At 45.8% G+C, this 18,494-nt stretch overlaps 1 protein-coding gene across 3 annotated transcripts in view; it reads right to left on the bottom strand.

The window, feature by feature from the left end:
* Nucleotides 1-18,030, bottom strand: part of LYZL4 (lysozyme like 4) — a 59,693-nt gene extending 41,663 nt beyond the window's left edge. The window contains exons 1-3 of one of the 3 annotated variants that reach the window (XM_053221595.1): nucleotides 17,590-18,024; nucleotides 17,150-17,194; nucleotides 16,520-17,014 (exon numbers count right to left, since the gene is read on the bottom strand). In XM_053221595.1, the coding sequence (XP_053077570.1) occupies nucleotides 16,520-16,678 (159 nt within the window). In that variant the 5' untranslated portion in view covers nucleotides 16,679-17,014; nucleotides 17,150-17,194; nucleotides 17,590-18,024. Of the gene's footprint in view, nucleotides 1-16,519; nucleotides 17,500-17,589 lie in introns of those variants that run through there. The other 2 variants (XR_008298069.1, XM_053221593.1) reach the window with 2 other exon arrangements.
* Nucleotides 18,031-18,494: the final 464 nt, after the last annotated feature.

Genomic DNA, 18,494 nt, shown 5'->3' with positions numbered 1-18,494 from the left:
GCGCTCACACACAAGCGGGGGAGGGGCAGAGAGAGAAGGAATCTGAAGAATCTGATTCAGGCTCCAGGCCCAGAGCTGTCAGCACAGAGCTCCATGCAGGGCTCAAACCTACAAACTGTGAGATCGTGACCTGAGCTGGAGCCAGACACTCAGCCGACTGAGCCACCTAGGTACCTCTGAATTATTTATCTTAAAAATATAATTCACTCTCATACAATGCTGGTGGAAATGCAAACTGGTATAATGACTTCAGACTGCTACTCCAAAGTTAGGCACACACCAAAAAGGAATGCGTGCACCTCCAGAAAACATGTACAGAAATGCTCATAGCATATTTATTCACAACAGCCAAAAACTGGAAACAACCCAAATGTTCTTCAGCAAAAGAATGGATAAGCAGACTGTGGTATGCTCATATAATGGAATACTACTCAGCAATAAAAAAAGAAAGGATGAAACAAGGTAACTGAACCTCACAAGCATTGTGTTGAGCAAAAGAAACAAGACACAAAAGAGCATGTATTGTATTATTCTATTTCTATGAAGTTCAAGAGCAGGCAAAACTGATCTGTGGGGTAGAGGGGCTCTCTGGACTGGGAAAACTGGCTAGAAAAAGGCAATGAGAGAACATTCTCATGTAATGGAAATGTTCTGTGTTTCGGTATATGCATATGTAAGAGTTCATCAAACTCAAGATTTTTCAATTTTACTGTGTGTAACTTATACCGCAGTTAAAAAAAAAATACTCATGGGGCGCCTGGGTGACTCAGTCGGTTGACTGTCCAACTCTTGATTTTGGCTCAGGTCATGATCCCAGGGTTGTGAGATTGAGCCCTGCATTGGACTCTGCTCTGAACATGGAAACTGCCTAAGATTCTGTCTCTCTCTCCCTCTACCCCTCTTTCCCACTTGCACTCTCTCTCTCTAAAATTAAAGAAAAAAACCTCATATATATGTGTATATATGACATATATAAAGAAACTGTACACTCACTCTAAATACACTTATATACCACATATGTGTGCATTATATGTATATAATATATATGCACATCTGTACGTCTTTTATATCTGTATATTACATATTGCATACATATTACTGCTTCCAAATCTAACTCAAGAAGTTATTCTTCTGGCTACTTTTCTTTTACCACCAGGCATGGTTTTGATTCTCATTTTCTTCAAGATCAGTCTCCTTCTCTTCTCTTCTCTTTAAATTTTGATTTTATCCCTATGATTATATCATTGGCAAAAATGCATTTTAAGCTGTTAATATTTTCTAAATGGCTGGCTCATCAGGTCATATAGTTTTGCCCTCAAAAACACCAGGGAACAAGCCCCTTCTGCCTGAATGCACCACACAAACTTTCTTCTTCCAAGATCTTACTGCCTCCCCAGGATCCTCCAGAAGTGGAAAAGATCTTTTTGGCTCTCAGACCTCCACGATGGTTCTGGCCTACATGCCTTCACACATGCTGTTCCCTATGCCTGGAAAACCCTTCCTTCTTTATTTGTCCGACTTCCATACATCTTTCAAAACCCAAGCATCCTTGGTATCCTCCCCTTATCCTTTATCTGCTCTTCATGGCCTCTGCATCAGCTTTCTTCCCACCAGACTCCAATTGTCTGTTTCACCTCCGTGAATTTCCCCAGCTCATGTCAAGGGGCAAGTCTGCATGGGCTTTGCACCCCCTTCCTGGCACAGTGCCCAGCAAACATGAGGGATGCAATTTGTCTGGAGGTGACTCCAAAATGGGTGGATAAATCCTCAGTTTCCATTGCAGCACAGCTGTTTCACAGGGTTTTCATGAACAAAAATTTTCAGCATTGCAAAAATTCATCTGGAGACTGGGAGAAATGAAGTGTTCACAAAAATAAAAGTGCTGTGAGTGCAACTGTGTAAATGGGAAGCCTCTCCTTTCTATGGAGACTAATTGCCCCCAACGGGCTAACAGCAAATAATGAGGAATGAAGGATGCCAAAATTATTTACAAAGCTTTGACTCCTGTGGCTTTGATAAATTTATCATGAAATGCCCTGCTGAACCTCCACCCCAGGGGGAGCACATTGCTTCTGTGATCACAACTTGAGATGTGTTTAAGGTTCCGCCTCGGGCAGGGTTTAGAAACATCAAATACCTGAGTGTATGTGTGTTGGGGTGGGGGGGATAAAAGCTTTGGAAAACTGACTATTTGGACATACATGTTATCAGAGACTGCAGGCCTTTGACACATCTGTTGATTCGTGCCTGGTATTGTCACTGGGGGTGTGAAGAAGGACCCTGGAGAGATGGAAACCCTGATGGATGGAGAAGCATCCTGATGAGGGTTGTGACCATCTCCTGTCCACCCTCTGAAATAACCCAAAAAATGTGAAACTAGAGGAAGCCTGCCAGGTGCCAACCAGAGGTCAGAAACGTGGAGCAGCGTCTGCAATAAACATGCAGAGGAAACCAAACTGAAGAAGGCCACAGGGTGGGCCTGTAGCCAATCTGCTCAGAAAGTACTAGTCTCATGAGAAGAATGTCTGGGAGACCTGGGGTTGCATGAGCCTCTCATCCTTCACTTCTAGAAACAGAAGGGCTAGAAGCAAAACAGACTATGAGCATACGGGAGATCCTGGGGTCCCTTTGAAGATTCTCAAAGTTTAGAAGCACAAGAATCACCTGGGTAGCTCTTTAAAATGCTGCTTCCCTCGGGGCACCTGGGTGGCCCAGTCGGTTAAGCATCCAACTTCAGCTCAGGTCATGATCTCACGGTTCATGGGTTTGAGCCCCGTGTCGGGTGCTGTGCTGACACCTCAGAGCCTGAAGCCTGCTTCGGATTCTGTGTCCCCCTCTCTCTCTGCCCCTGCCCCCGCTCGCATTCTGTCTCTCTCTCTCTCTCTCAAAATAATAAGTAAACAGCACAAGACTCAGGAACCAGCATTTATCGAGCACACAAGAAGCACTTTTTCAGCTAGAGCAACAGACCTGTCACCCACAGGTAGACTCTCTCCGCAAAACCCCTGATTTCACCCCACACTGACTGACCCTCATGCCTGATTCAGCACTGTCTCACATCCTCCCCTCCATCACTACACACACACACACACACACACACACACAGCAGAAAGAACACTCCTCCACAAGACTCTTGTCAGGTTCAGAGAGAGGTCACACTGTAGGACACTCAGCATTTCATCACAAACTTCTCCTTTGGACAGCTCCTGGGCAGTATCTCCTCGTGGGCACCAGCCATGCTCAGTCTCTCCCTCCTGACCTTTCCCCAACTGCTCTACATTTCCCTTGTCTCTCCCTCACATGCTCCAACTCATTGCCAAATTTAACTCCGCCCACTCTGCCAATTTTGAGTACTCATACTTTGCAAACAAAATGTCCCCAGCTACTAGGATCCACACCCTCTGCCTTTGCTGAGGAGCCACAGCGAGGATGGGGCTCACCCCTGATGAGACACCAGGGGGGAAGCAGCCAGGCAGAACTATGCCAGGAGGCCCAAAGTCATGGTGAGTGCATGGGTGTAAGAAGCCAGTGGGACATGGGGAAAGCGCACCTCAAAACCACAATGTGATGCGACTCCATACTCACCAGGATGACTAGATTCAAAGTCAGGTAAGCACCAGTGTTGACAAAGAGGTGGGGAAATTGGAACCCTCATACACTGCTGTTGGTAAGAATGCAAAGTGGTACGGCTGCTTTGAAAAGCCGTCTAGCACTTCCTCAAAAGGCTATGCATAGAGCTATCATATGACCCAGCAATTCCCCCTAAGTATGTACCCAAGAGAAAGAAAACGCAGGTGCACACAGAATCTTGTACATGAGGGTTCATAGCGGCATTATTATATTACATTAGCCAAGGGGTGAAAACAACCCAAATGCTCATCAACTGATGAACGGATAAACATGTGGTCTATCCATACACACTGGATGGAATGCCACAGAATACTACTCAGCAGTACAAAGGAATGAAGTGGTGATTCATGCTACAGCAGGGATGAAACTTAAAAACATGTGAAAGAAGCCAGCCACAAAAGGCCTCATATTGTAGGATTCCATTCATGCGGAATGCCCGGAATGGGAAAATCTATAGAGAGAGAAAGCAGATTAGTGGTGTCCTAGGGCTGGGAGCACTTGGGGAGAAATGGGGAAGGATCACTAACAGGTACACGGTTTCTTTTTTGGAGTGAAGAAAGTGTCCTAAAATGGATTGTGGTGATTGGCTGCACAACTCTGTGACTATCCAAAAGCCACTGGGTTGTGGATTTTAAATAAGTGAATTGTATGGCATGTAAATTATAGCTCAATAAAGCTATGATGTGTTTTTTTTTTAAATAGAAAAAGAGTCAGAAGCCCAGCAGGGTACTTCATAGTCTTTGAGCCAAGCAGGCCTCTGGTGAATATCAGCTCCACCACTTTCTGGCCATCTGGCTTTGGGTAAGTTATTTAATGTCTTAGCGCCTCTGTTTCTTTATCTATAAAGTAGGGACATAAAAACATACTCACAGGCTCATTGCGAGATTAAGATCATGAATACAAACTGCTTAATACACTGTTACACAGGGTAGCATACACTCAATAAGTGAAAGCTAACACAGTAATAACTGGTGTGCTTGCAAAGCCTCAGAGATCTTTGCGCTCATTTATCCATTCCGTGAATACATACTCAGGGCTACCCTGTGTCCAGCAATGTTCAAGGCACTGGGGATATAGCAGTGAGCAGATCACAAAAGAATCCTGCATGTATGAGGCTCACATTCCAGTGTGGGGAGAAATAACACAGACAGACAGACAGACAGTCAGACATGGCAAAAACCAGATAGGCTCAGACGGGCCTCCAGGCCTCCTCCTCAGATCAGCTCGCTGTTAGGTTTCGATGACTGGCCTTGAAATGGGGTTTTATTTGAACGTCCACTCCTCAAGAGGGCAAAACTTCTGCCCACTTTATCCCCGTGACACCCCGAGCTCCATCTTGGGGCCAACATGACATTTCTGGCATAAATGTTCTTTCCGAATTTTATCCTAATGACATGGCTTGAAATAGGCCCTCTTCCCAAGTCGCACAAAATTCAATTTCCCATCACTTCCAGTGAAAGCTAAGCTTCCGAGCAAATGCAATTCCAAGTCGTCGTCAAGATTCATGCTGCTAATAGGGCCTCCTGTCTTTCTGATTCAGTTTGGATCTTTCGAAAACGCCTTGATTAAATCTGGCTCTTCTGAAAATGTCAGGGGCTTTGATTCAGGAAGTGTGAATTCTCCGCAAGCTTGCCAAGTGTAGGACGCTTCTCTCCGTCACACGTTCACTTTCCTCGGTGACTAAGGCCTGTGTCTTACACAAATGGGTACATTTTTAGCCTGGTGGCTGAGGAAAAACACCTGCCAGAATTCAATTCCCATTTCCCTTTGCCTTGCATTTCACTGTGCCGTGAAGGTGCCCTCAGTCCCCTGACCGCGTCTGCCGGGACCAGGCTGTGCACATCCCAAGCTTGTTCATCAGCAGTGCTCGGTTAGGAGGAGACGGGGACATGGCACGGTATCTGCCTGGAGATGTGCTTGGCTGTAGTAAAGCACTTCTCAGTTTCCAAAAGTCCCAGAAGCCTCCTCGGTCTTCTCTCCTCAGTCCCGAGCACACGGCAGACAGATGAGCTGGGATTCTCTCATGCGGTGCATCTGGCATCGGCTGACAGGACAGACACGATGACAGTGCCCTCTGGGAAGCAGCACCAGGAGCTGATTGCTGTATTTTCTGACAGATGCCAGGGGAGGAGGACGTGAACGGACCAGGTACACCTGTCCTTTAATAGCCTGACAGCTGTAACAACATCCACCCCTGTGGCCATGTTGGGACAGGGTTGGGACAGGAATAATGACAGACCCTTGGGATGTTTAACTGAGAGCCTCTGTGGGTTGCCGGGGAATACCTGGAAATATTAGCTGCACTGCCTCCCATGTCCTGCTTCTTTCTCAGCTCCAAGAGATACAACCTCCCACAGGGACAGGAAAAAGAACCAGAGCCAAAACCGTGGCTTGGCCTTTAAATGTCAAAAGTCAGCTTTGAGTTGTAAGAAACTGAAGGACTCAGAGCTTAATTCACAGATAATCTAGAAACTTGGAAGACATGTGACAGGTCAGAACCAGTCTGCCCAGCTCCAGAGGAGAGGAAGTTCCCAGGACGGCAGGAGAGAGAGCCTTTGGGGAGCCTTGCAGGCAGCAAGGGAGATGGACGCAGGAGGAGGTGGGGGTTCCCTGGAGATGATCTGCTCCCCCATCCCCCACCGGAACCTGCAGGGGACTGAAGAATATGACAGAGACCTCAGACGGGTGTGGGAGTCCTGGGGAGAGGGTCCCACACTTAGGGTTGCCAGATAAAATGCAATACTTGGGACACATTTATACTAAAAACAAAAACAAAACAACAACAACAAAAAAACCCCACTCATTGTGTACCTGAAATTCAAATTTAACCAGGCAACTTTTATTTTTACTTACTAAATCTGGCAGCCCTTCTGGCTCCTCACCTCCTGGGGGAGAACCCAAAAAGCCCCCTCGCCGTAGGTATGACAAGGAAGACCAAGGCAAGGTAGGGCTGCAGGGCACAGGGTCTGGAACAGCCTTGGAAACATCGTCGACCCATGGCTAGTAGCAGAAGGAAAATGCTGCGCAGTCAAGGCAGGCCCAGAGCCAGCCTCCGGGTAAGGTTCCAGAAGTCAAATGCAGAGGACACAGCTGCCACCTGCAGGAAGCATTCTACTTACTCAGACGGCACAAGTATGGCCTGATAGTGTCACCCAGACCAGATCTCTCTCCCTCTCTCTCTCTCCCTCTGCCTGCCTCTGCCTCTCTCTCTCTGCCTCTCTCTCTCTCTCTCTCTCTCTCTCTCACACACACACACACACACACACACACACACTGTATGTGTGCCTCTGTGCAAAAACAATAAAAGCCCACACTTACAGAGCACTTGCTTACGTACCAGGGACTTTTCACATAACTTATGCTTAACTCTTTCTAAATGCACTATACTTTGTCCACTCCTCTAATCTTTGCAACAACCCACAAGGTAGGTAGTTTTATCTCCATTTTCCTGATGAGGAAACAGAGAAAAAGAAGACAGATAAGCATCTCAGAGTCATCTGGCTGGCAAATGACAACACAAGTCTAGAATTGGGCAGGCCAAAACTGGTGACAGCTCCACAAGGCTTCTCCCAGGCTTCCCTCTGCCCTCCTAGGTGACTTTCAAACTCATGGTCCAAGATGGCTGCTGAAGCCCCAGTCATCACCTCTGTGTTCCAAAGAGCAGGCAAGAGGGAAAAAGGTGAGTTCCCTGTCCTTTCAAACTCTTCCAGGATGTCACACAGACTACCTCTTAGTGATGTGGCCTCATCTTGCTGCAGGAGAGTCTGGGGCAACTTATCTTTGGGTTGGTTGGCAACATATCCAGCTACAATTAGGAGATAATAAAAGAACATGACTACTGAGAAGCAATAGCAGCCTCTGTTACCCTGTCTCTGAAATGTGACAGTCCCCGGAACTATCCACCTCTAGTAAACTTCCCTTTGGCCAAACCCCTCCCCTCAGCTCCATCATGCACAGAGCCAACAAATCAGTGAGAGTGGTTTCTCAAGGCATCTGTGAAGAGCTCACAAGGCTGGAGGCTAAGGTACAGAAACGTTCTCAGGGACTGTCCCCACTCCCTGAACCCCCTCTTCGAAGCAACTACCATTCTGATTCCCTGATTCCTATTACCATGGGCTAGTTTTGCATTGTCTAGAACTCCGAATAAATCAGAATCCCAGAGCATGAACCTTCTGTGTCTGGGCTCTTTCCCCCAGCCTTTTGTCTGAGATTCCTTCCTGTGCTGTGTGTCAGTGCTGTGTGGTGCTCCCTAAGTGACGTTGGCACCATTTGCTTATCCATTCACTCATTGAGGGACATCTGGTCTGTCTCCAGTTTTGACACACTATAAATAAATCTCGCGTGAGTATTCTTGCACAAGGCTTTTTGTGGACATCGCCCTTGAGTGCTCTTGGTTAAATACCTAGGATTAGGACAGATAGACCTGAATCATAGGACAGATAGACATTTAACTTTCTACATAATTGCCAAACAATTTTCCAAAGTGGTCATAACATTTTACACCCCCAGACAATGCACGAGTGTTCCAGTTGTTCCACAAGGTGACTTCCAGGGAGGAGCCCCAGCAGTGACACATTGTCCTCATCTGGACCTCAAGGGCCTGGTGAAAAGATCCCCAGGTGAAGCTCTACCCTCGGAAGCCAGGCAGAGTCTCTCCTGCTGGATGACCACAGGGAGGGCTGGGCTAAGGAAGTCCAGAGCGCGAGGCCACGCCCACAGGTCCTGTCACGTGAGGGCAGCATGGGCGAAGATATTCCTGGGACCGTGGAGATGGCAAGTCCCTCACAGAGGATGTTGCCATCCTTCATGTCCCTACTGGCCTGTCAGGAATGCAGGGATACATCAGGATATATGGGGGGGGGGGGGGGGGGGCGGGGGGAGGGGGAAGGAGATGAGCCTTAAACACTCAGGATGGGCACCAAAAGGAGTAATGGCCCCAGAAAAGAGCCAGCAATGCCTCCCTCACGAACCCGCACATGCTCTAAGAAGCCAGTTCGCAGGGACCCCACTGACCAGGAGTACAAGGAACGTGCAGGTGTCGGGAGCTGTTTCTCCCAGATGCAGAAGACTCCGTTGCCTTATGCAAGACCCTCCCAAGGGAGTCTTAGGTCCACAGTTCAGGATGTCTGGAAAATCATCAAGGATTTTGGGTGACTTGATCAAGAAACATCTATCTCTCTTTGTATTTCTTCTGATTTTACTGTCTCCTCAACACAGTCTCTGCCATAGGCTATGGCTAGGGATAGTGACTTGGGAGTAGATTGTAATACTCATTTGTAATTTGTTAGATGTGGCATAGCCTCATAGTTAGGGGAGAGGGGCTCTGAAGCCGCCCAGCTGGGATTGAATCCCAGCTCTGCTGTGTGACATTGGACAAGTACTGAACCTCTCTGTGCCTCAGTTTTCTCAGCTAGAAAATGAGGATGATAATAACGCGTGCTTCACAGGCTTTTCTGAGGAGTAAATTAGCTAATTTATGTACAGATCTTTGAGCAGGCCTAGAACACAATAAGCCCTTAATAAATTATGATTCTGGAAGATTGGGGCTTTCCTTAAAAGCTGCTGTAATAGCACAATTAGTTATGACTCTGAGTAAGGAAACTGAGGCACGAATCCAGCCCCTTGCCCAAGGCCTGGAGTCTCTAAGTCGCAGGGCAGTAGTTCTCATGTTCTCTGGGTGACTCCAAAGCTGGGGTTCATTCTTTATACCTCTACTCTTTTTATTTACATCTTGTAAACCGACTGGGCTGAGTGGTGTCCTGAGGGCTCCGGAACGTGATTCCACTGCCACCTGGTGGTGATGTGGCCACATGGCCTGTGGCTGGGGCTCCCCATGAAGACAAGGGGAAGGAGATGAAGGAACACTCCACGGCAGCATGACCAATAGAATACAACAGGTTCCCAAAGCCTCTCTGGAAGCTTTGTCCCGGAGGGCTCAGGATTCCCACGATTAGAATCTCTCCTTCTAGAAGAGGCATCTTCAGGTAAATGCTTGCCAACGTTTTTATGTATAACTAACACATCAATGTCTTAGGTGTTTACCTCGTCAGCTAGGGCTTACGAAGGAGACAGAAGGGTCCAGGGGATGGCACACAGGACTCCCATAAATTTTGATGGGGAATACGCAATTCAGAAGTCGGGCTTAAAGCATGGGCCTCATGCTCATCCAAAGAGGTCAGATTTGGGTGGGGGCACTGAACTGGGCGCTTTTTATAACTCTGTCCCCATTTGGTCGTCTTTTGTTAACTCCCCAAGTTGGGTGGAAGAGGGTGGGTAAAAATTCTTAATGAGGAATACAAAGCCCTCCGAGCTCTGGATCCTGGGATGTGTCCAGCCTCCTGTCCCCTGTCCCATTTCACACCCTTGGGCAGTTCCACACTTAGGGGATAGCTATAAATTGGGCTGCTCCCTGCACACCCACTTTCTGGGAGATTCCCTTCATCCCTGTAGAGGAGGGGGAAAAATGTCTTTTCATCTAGGTTCTTGGCTGAGGCTCTGTAACAAAAGACAGATTAACAAGAGGAAAAAATGGACTGGAGTTTATTAACACATCTCTCGTGCCTGTAACACAGGGAGGCACCTAGAGATGCGTAACTCACAGGGATGTTTAGGGCTTATGTCCTATCTCAAGCTAAAAGAAAAGAGGCTTGGGGTTTTTGGGTGGGCGAGGCGAGTCTTGGGCAGGTGATGGAAGTATGGTAAACAAGGGTTATTCAGTAAGGTTTTTTATGCAGATTTAAGTTGTGCCTACTCCATTGATAAGAGTTGTTAAGAGTCCTCCTCTTCCTGGTACAGGAGAGGGAGACTTCTCTACAAATAGAAATTTCCTTTATCATAAACATAAATTTACTTTACCAAAGGAAAATTTGTTCCCTGTTTCTAGAGCTTTTTCCTGCACCCGCTGGTTCTTAATGACCTCAAAATAATCCACATGCCAGGGGCGCCTGGGTGGCTCAGTGGATTAAGCTTCGGAGTCTTGATTTCAGCTCAGGATCTCACTTGAGAGATGGTGCCCCACATCAGGGTCTGCACTGATGGTGCAGAGGCTACTGGGAATTCTCTCTCTCTCTCTCTCTCTCTCTCTCACTGCCCTTCCCCCACTCATTCATGCTCGCTCTCCCTCTCTCTCGAAATAAATACACAAATAAACATTTTTTAAAGAATCCATATGCCAAAGAAGTGCACTTTGGGGTGGCATGTTCTGGAACCCCTTAACCCCCTAGCACTAAAACCCCAATACTACTTACTCTAAGAGTACCTCCCACACTGCGTTCTATGTGGATGACATCCCTGGGTCACAGCTCCATAGATTACAACACAGGAGGTGCCTCTGGCGGCTCATGCACCCTGCAGAATGCCACTGCCACTACCATCCATGCAATTGTGATGGGCAGTCATCTTCACAGCCGTGCCCTGACCTCCAGGCCATAGTTGACGGGTCTGGTGTGGGCTCCAAAATCAAATGGAGCTAGTCAGAGAGCTCCCATTCCCAAATATGAAATGGATATGAGATTCTAAAATCAGATTGGCTGGGATGTCAAATAAAGGAAGGGTGTGTGACAGCCCTAAACTGTGTGTGATGGTGTCCCGACCAGCTCTCCCTTGTCAAGGTGGGGCACCCATCCGTCTGGTGCTGTGTGGGCTGCCAATGTTTCAAAGCTACCTTTTCTCCGGAAGATCATCTGCTCTCACGGACAGTCCACCTCTCCCCAGCCGACAGTCACAGAGATGCAAAAGGCCAGCCTGAAGGCACAAGAACTCTGCAGTGCATTTGCATCCCAGAGGCCCCTCCACCGACCCTGCTCAGCCCTCTCCTTCCCATTCATGCTTCTTCCCTGCATTACCAGCTTCACTTGAGAACATACCCCCAACAGACCCCCCGAAGCCGTCTTTCTGCTTCTAGGGAACCCACCTAAGGCAGCTGTGTTCTACCACACGGACTAGAAGCAAAGGGGACCAGTCTGTGGGGAGACAACAGCAAAGACTCTCCTCTTGACCCAACTTTAGATGGCTTTTTGACGAAGTCTCAACTTTGGCCTATAAAAACTGCAGACTCTCAGCACAAATGACCCATCCCCACACTAAAAGACTTGAACCAACACTGACATAGCCTCCAACAGCTCAAGGCTGCGTCCCTAGGATGTCCCGCTTAAAGTGATCGCCTGAGGGAGCTAAGGCTGCCAGGAGCATCACGGCTTGTTCCAGCCAAAACCTGGTCCCTGAAACCCAGCCCCCGACCCTTAGCGCAGTTACTCTAGAAAGCTTGCCATCATGAGTCCTTTCTCTCCCCCTTGACGTGTGGATCTTCCACCACCAGAACTGCCTTGTCAAGGACCTGAGTGCTATCTCTTTGAAATGGAAACATTTAGGGGGTAACTCGCACCTCCCTCCTATCCAACCCTCCCAGTCCTTGGGGACCTTGCTTTAATTTACCCTACCTCCCGAAAAAAAGATGTGAGTTTGCTTCTCCGCCAGATGAGCACTGATGAACAAACCCAGTCTCTGCCCCAGCTCCCCACAACTCTTCCTTCAAAGTGCCCAGTCATCTCTGTACAAACCAAAGTTGAGTTCAGTTCACACTGGATCTTCCCCACCATCGCAATGGTTACAACTGAGTAGTCTATCCTTACCACATTAGACAGTGTCCAGCTTTACCCTTGACAAGAGAAATGAAGCAACTATCCCATGGGCGGGGGGGGGGGGGGGGGGCTGGGAATCAGTATTTCTAGCACTCAAGTCCCAACTTTCCAGTCATTCCTGGGCACTTCATCCCTGCCCTTAGGCCCCATAAGATGCCTTGGGACATAATATATCCCCACTTCTTGCTTAGACGAACTCATGTCAGTTTCTATTACTTGTAAGGAATTCAGCCTTTACTGATATGTTTCCTCCTCATCCTGTGCCCTTCTCGTCCTTGCTGTCTGCCTGGCTTATACCTACCCATCGTTCCACACAGCTCCAAAATTAACTCCTTGAAACCTGCCCTGATAAGCCACTCTGCAGCCCCTGGTGTGTGCCTCCATCATACCCAGAACCCCTTGAACACATCTTTGGTTTACAACACTGTCTACACTGTCTACTATAAATCTTTGGTTTACAATTACAGAAGTCCTTTGAGTTTATATGGGAAACCCACTTGGCCAAGAGAACTGAAAAAGTGTGTGCTTCACTGGAAAACTATGCATTGTTTACAGCATACTGGTTCCAGTTATCTAATCCTGATTTCATGTGAGTGAATCTGCAACTCTGTAAATCATAGACAACTGATAGCAATGCAAAATCATTCTTGCCTAGAGACATGTAAGTAAATTCTGTGCAAGGGAGGAGTGACCTTCCCTTCTGTGGAAAAGCCGGTCTTGCATCCACTTGTTCATTCATTTCAATATTCCCAATCCGTCCATAAATGGGTCTGTTCTTTCTGGTTGTGAAATTTTTACCAGTTTTCTCATTAGTAAGCTAAATAAAATCTTTAACATGTGTTCATGTTTATACCTGCATGAGAGTCATGATTCTACCAGTTTTGGAAAATTGCTCTTTCAACAGAAAACTGGGGTCTCTTTAGTTCTGATAATAATGGCTGCCACAAACTGCACAGTGGGTAATGGGTTATACTTTCAATGTTTCATTTAGAGTGGAGAGGTCATCAGTCTCGTTCACTGAATAAAATACACCACAGCTCTTAGAACAGTCCCTGGCAAATAGTAAGTGCTCAAAAACGTATTTGTAACTGAATAAATCTCAACAATGCCAGGCAAACCTGCTGTTTTCATTCCCATTTTACTTTTTTAAATTTTTTTACAGTTTATTTATTATTTTTGAGGGGGGGGGGGACAGCGCAAATGGGGGAGGGCAGAGAGAGAGGGAGACACAGAATCCGAAGCAGGCTCCAGGCTCTGAGCTGTCAGCACAGAGCCAACTAGGGGCTCAAACTCACAAACCATGAGGTCATGACCTGAGCTGAAGTCAGACGCTCAACCGACTGAGCCACCCAGGAGCCCTTTCATTCCCATTTTAAAGATGAGGAGACTGAGGCACATAGCTATAGATGATAGTGTGAGAATTTGAATGCCTTGGGTCCTTAGATGAAACTGAAAGGAAAAAAAAATCTCATTACACTTCCTTTTACAGAAGTATGGAAATTATTCCAACAGGAACTCCCAACAGATTTCTCCTTATTTCTCTTTGACCCAAATTGCAGAATATGTCCTTTTGTGAAGCAATCACCAAAGGAGTGAACTCTCACTTAGCCCATCTGGGCCATGCCTGGAGTTGGTGATGAAGCCATATGCAGGGGGGCGGGTCTGAACAAAGCAGGTGGGTTCACAAGCAGCTGTGTCTACTCCAGCAAGTTTTGCAATTGCCTCTTCCCCACTGAGCTCACCAGCTTAGAATCCATTTTATTTTTGTCTTGTTAAACTGATTTGTATATTGTCATATTGTCATCATTTTTTAGAAATATATCATTCACATCAATGAAATGCATCTATTTAAAATACATGATTCCATAAGTTTTGACCCATGTGTAAATCCACGTAACCACCAACCACCCCAAAGTGTGTTTTTGTGCAACTTTCCAATCAGTCCCACACCCCTACCAAGAAGCAGGCAGTCACTGTTCTTGTTTGTATCACTAGAGACTAGATTTGCCTCATCTAGAAATTCTCATAAATGAAATCATATCGTATGTACTTTTTAATGTCTGGATTCTTTCATTTGACATAATATTTTGGGGATTCATCCCTGTTTTTGTACATATCTATAGTTTGTCCTTTTTATCACTAGATAGGACTCCATTCATACAATGGGGATATATACCACAAATTGTGGATCGATTTTCCTCTTGTGAATATTTGGATTCTTTCCAGTTTGGAGCTTATGAACAAAGATGCTAAGAACATCCACATACAAGTCTTCTCAGATCTGTTTTTTTGTTTGTTTGTTTGTTTGTTTGTTTTTACAGAGAGAGAGCCAGGAGAGGGGCAGAGAGAGAGAGAGAGAGAGAGGGAATATATTAAGCAGTCTCCATGATCAGTGTGGAGCACAATGTGGGGTTCAATCCCATGATCCTGGGATCATAACCTGAACCAAAATCAAGAGTCGGACACTCAACCTACTGAGCTACCCAGATCTGTTTTTAAATTGTTTTCCCGGCTCAAGGATCCCAGACCACAGGTGAAATTAGCCCAATACACACAAGCGACAATGGCCCAGTGACCCATGCAAGACTTAGTTTCCACTCAGGGACCATTTCTGGACCAGGATCCTAGGCTGCCAGGCTGAGCTTTCATTCTTGTTTAGAGATCTCAGGGAAAACAACACCATCCCAGCTCTGTATTTGGCCCCCTGGCACATCTAGAAAAGGCCTCAGCAACTTTCCGTGAGTAGGGATTATACATTCCAATGCCTGAAGCGTGCATTTTGTCCACATCCACCCACTCCTAGGGCATCACACAGCTCCAACTCCAACTCACCACTTTGGCCATGGTGTAAGGACCTAGAGATTTTTCTTTCTTTCCTTCCTTCCTTCCTTCCTTCCTTCCTTCCTTCCTTCCTTGCTTCTCTTTAAGCTCAACTGAGAAACTTAGTCTATTCAGTCATCCATTCATTATTTATTAAGTACTTAGTATGTATCAGGAAGTAAGGATACAGCATTAAACAAAAGACAAAATAAAAGCACCATCAACAAGAAACCAAACCTGTGTTCAGGTAGACTGAAGGGCTACCCTCAATGACAGTTGCAATGGGGTGGATAATGTCTAAGAAGGACTATAATTGTCAGCCTCCTTGTAATTATTTGAGGGTCATATGATTAGTTCTGACCTTGGAGTGTGAACAGTAGTGACATGTAACATTCCTGGCTGAGGTAAAGGATAGATATACCCCACGTACAATTCTCCAGTCCCCCTCTTCCTTTGGCCATTGGCAACCGGTCCCAGATGTGGCTGCTACAAAAATGATGGTATTTCAGTCAGCCCGAGGCCTTGAGCAACAGTGCAGCAGTCTCGTGTCTCCCCCCAGCCCCCACCAATATGTGGCAGGCTTTTGTTGTGTTAAATCACTGAGATTTGGGAGATGTTTGTTACCACAGCATAAGCAGTCAATCGTGACTAATGCAGAAAATCAGTACCAGAAAGAAATCTGCTATAACAAAAACCTAAAAAATGACTTAACAGACCACATAAAGGAAAAAGATAGAGAAGGCTGGAAAGATGACACTACAAGTTACGTAGGGGCAAAACATTTGAGAGAACCATTCCCTGCAATAATTTGGGAGCTAGGGGTGCCTGGGTGACTCAGTCGGTTAAGCGCCTGACTTCAGCTCAGGTCATGATCTCATGGTTCGTTGGTTGGAGCCCTGCATCAGGCTCTGTGCTGACAGCTCGGAGCCTGGAGCCTGCTTCAGATTCTGTGTATCCCTCTCTCTCTCTGCCCCTTCCCCACTCGCACTCTCTGTCTCTGTCTCTCTCGCAAAAATAAAATAAAAACAGGGAACAGCATGGAAGCTTTTTGTGTGTCTTGCGTCCATAAAATACAACCAGACCAACACTGAACCATCCTACACACCTAGAAAACTGATTGGAAGATTAACACAACAATCTGCACAACCTGAACCACAGAACTCAGCAGGTACGCGGCGCAGAGTTGAACTTGGGGAGCAAGAAGCCCCGAAAGGTAGGGAACTGCTTTTGTGGGCAGAGAGAGGACAGAGACTGGGGAGGGGGTGAGAATATGGGAAAATCACCCCTCCCCAAAAGCAGCTGGAGAGAAAGTGAAAAATTGGAAACAGCCGCAGAGACTAAAAAGGGAGAAAGGAAAAAGGAGAGGGGTTAAAATCCATTAAGACTGTAAACAAAGGGAGCGCAAAGGCTGCAACTCCGCAGCTCCATACCTGGTGGTGCTCTGGTGGGAAGGGCGAATCCCCAGGAACAGAGTGGAGTCCAGGAGGTTCTCGGGCCACACGGGGAAAAGCGGGTCCACTGCTGGAAGGACATTTGGTAGAGACTACTGAAGCCACCTGGTCCCAGCAGAACCCAGAAGGCAGCCACATTCACTGGTGCTGGAAAAGGTCGTTGGGGATGAAGCCTGGTGCCAGATGCGTGTTGTGATTTTCCATAATCCCTGAAACGCTGCTGCTACACCGTCTCGCGAACTTTTTCTGGGGCGGGCGGCACCTGGCTGCAGTCTCAGGGCACCGGCAGCAGCAGGGTCCAGTGGACGTACCTGGGTGCAGCTGATATTTGGCCATTGCTCATTCGGCCATTGCTCAGTGAGACCCTCCTGCAGAAGGGCGGAACGGGTCAAAGTTGCAGTCCTTCGGAAGTAGGGGGCCGGGCAAAACAGCTGCATCTGAGACAAAACTCGGGAGAGAGGTGCTGCCTGGGACCTGGTCACAGAGAGTGAAAGAGCGGGGAGTGGACGAAAGCTGAAGACAGAGGACGGATGCGCTGCTGATCCGGGAGAACAGACTGGGTGGCTGGGTGACGCCATCTTCACCATTCCCCCGCATGCGCATATGCACCTACAAGTGCTGCAACACTCTGCCCCAGTAGGCCAGCAGCGCCACCTAGTGGAGAGCAGAGCTGTTACACTGAGCCCCGCCCAACTGGGCCAAATTCACTCTTCAAGAACACAAGTCTCACTGCCAGTTAATTTATGGACTATAAAGAACTACATAGACTGACTTCTAGGGCAAAACGAAGCAATTTCAGTCCTACTTCAATCTGTTAGCAGGTTCATCTATTCAATGTTCTTCTTTATTTTTTTTTCTTTTTCCTTTTTCTCTTTTACAATTCTTTTCTTTTTCTTGAATACAGAAAGAGAAAAAATTCATTTTTATTTTCAATTTTTATTAAAAATATCTTTCTTTAATTTATTACTATACTTTTTACTTTTGTGTAAATTTTTTCAAATTCTACTTTACTTCCATAATTTTATTTTAGTATACTTCAGTGTATTCACCTTTTCAAATTCTCAATTTCCTTTTTCTTCTTTCTTTTTCTTTTTTCCTCTTTTTCATTTCTTTTCCTTTTCTTCAATGCAGAAAGAGAAAAACTTCATTTTTACTTTCAATTTCTATTAAAAATATGTTTATTTAATTTTTATTACTATATTTTTGCTGTTATGTAAGTTTTTTCAAGTTCTATTTTACTTCCATCATTTTATTTTAGTCTACTACAGTGTATTCACTTTTTGAAATTTTCAAACAATTTTTTCTTTTCTTTTTTCTCTTTTTCTCTTTTTCATTTTTCTTTTTTCTTAAATACAGAAATGAAAAAATCATATTTATTTTTAATTTTTATTAAAATATTTTTCTTTAATTTTTTTCTACTACGTTCTTAACTTTTGTGTATACTTTTTCAAATTCTATTTTACCCCCATTGTCTCATTTTAGTCTACTTCAGTGTATTCATTTTTTCAAATTCTCAAACGATTTCTTCCCCCGCCCTTTTTTTCTCTAATCTGTCAAACCACTTTCAGCACCCAGACCAAAACACACCTAGGATCTAGTATCTTCTATTCTATTTGTGTGTGCATGTGTTTTTAATTTTTAATTTCAATTTTTTTAATTTTAATTTTTTTTCAATTTTTCTACCTCATTAATTCCTTTTCTCCCTTCAAGATGACAACACGAAGGAATTCACCCCGAAAGAAAGAGCACGAAGAAACGACAGCCGGGGATTTAACCAACACAGATACAACCAAGATGTCTAAATGAGAATTTAGAATCACAATAATAAGAATACTAGTTGGAGTCGAAAATAGATTAGAATCCCTTTCTGCAGAGACAAAAGAAGTAAAAAAGAGCCAGCATGAAATTAAATGTGCTATAACTGAGCTGCAATCACAGATGGATGCAGTGGTGG

Source organism: Acinonyx jubatus, chromosome C2 (genome assembly GCF_027475565.1).
Source record: "Acinonyx jubatus isolate Ajub_Pintada_27869175 chromosome C2, VMU_Ajub_asm_v1.0, whole genome shotgun sequence".
In the NCBI taxonomy this organism is placed as follows: domain Eukaryota; kingdom Metazoa; phylum Chordata; class Mammalia; order Carnivora; family Felidae; genus Acinonyx; species Acinonyx jubatus.
The sequence above is the reverse complement of the archived record's forward strand: the minus strand, read 5'-3'. Positions and strand labels throughout refer to the sequence as shown.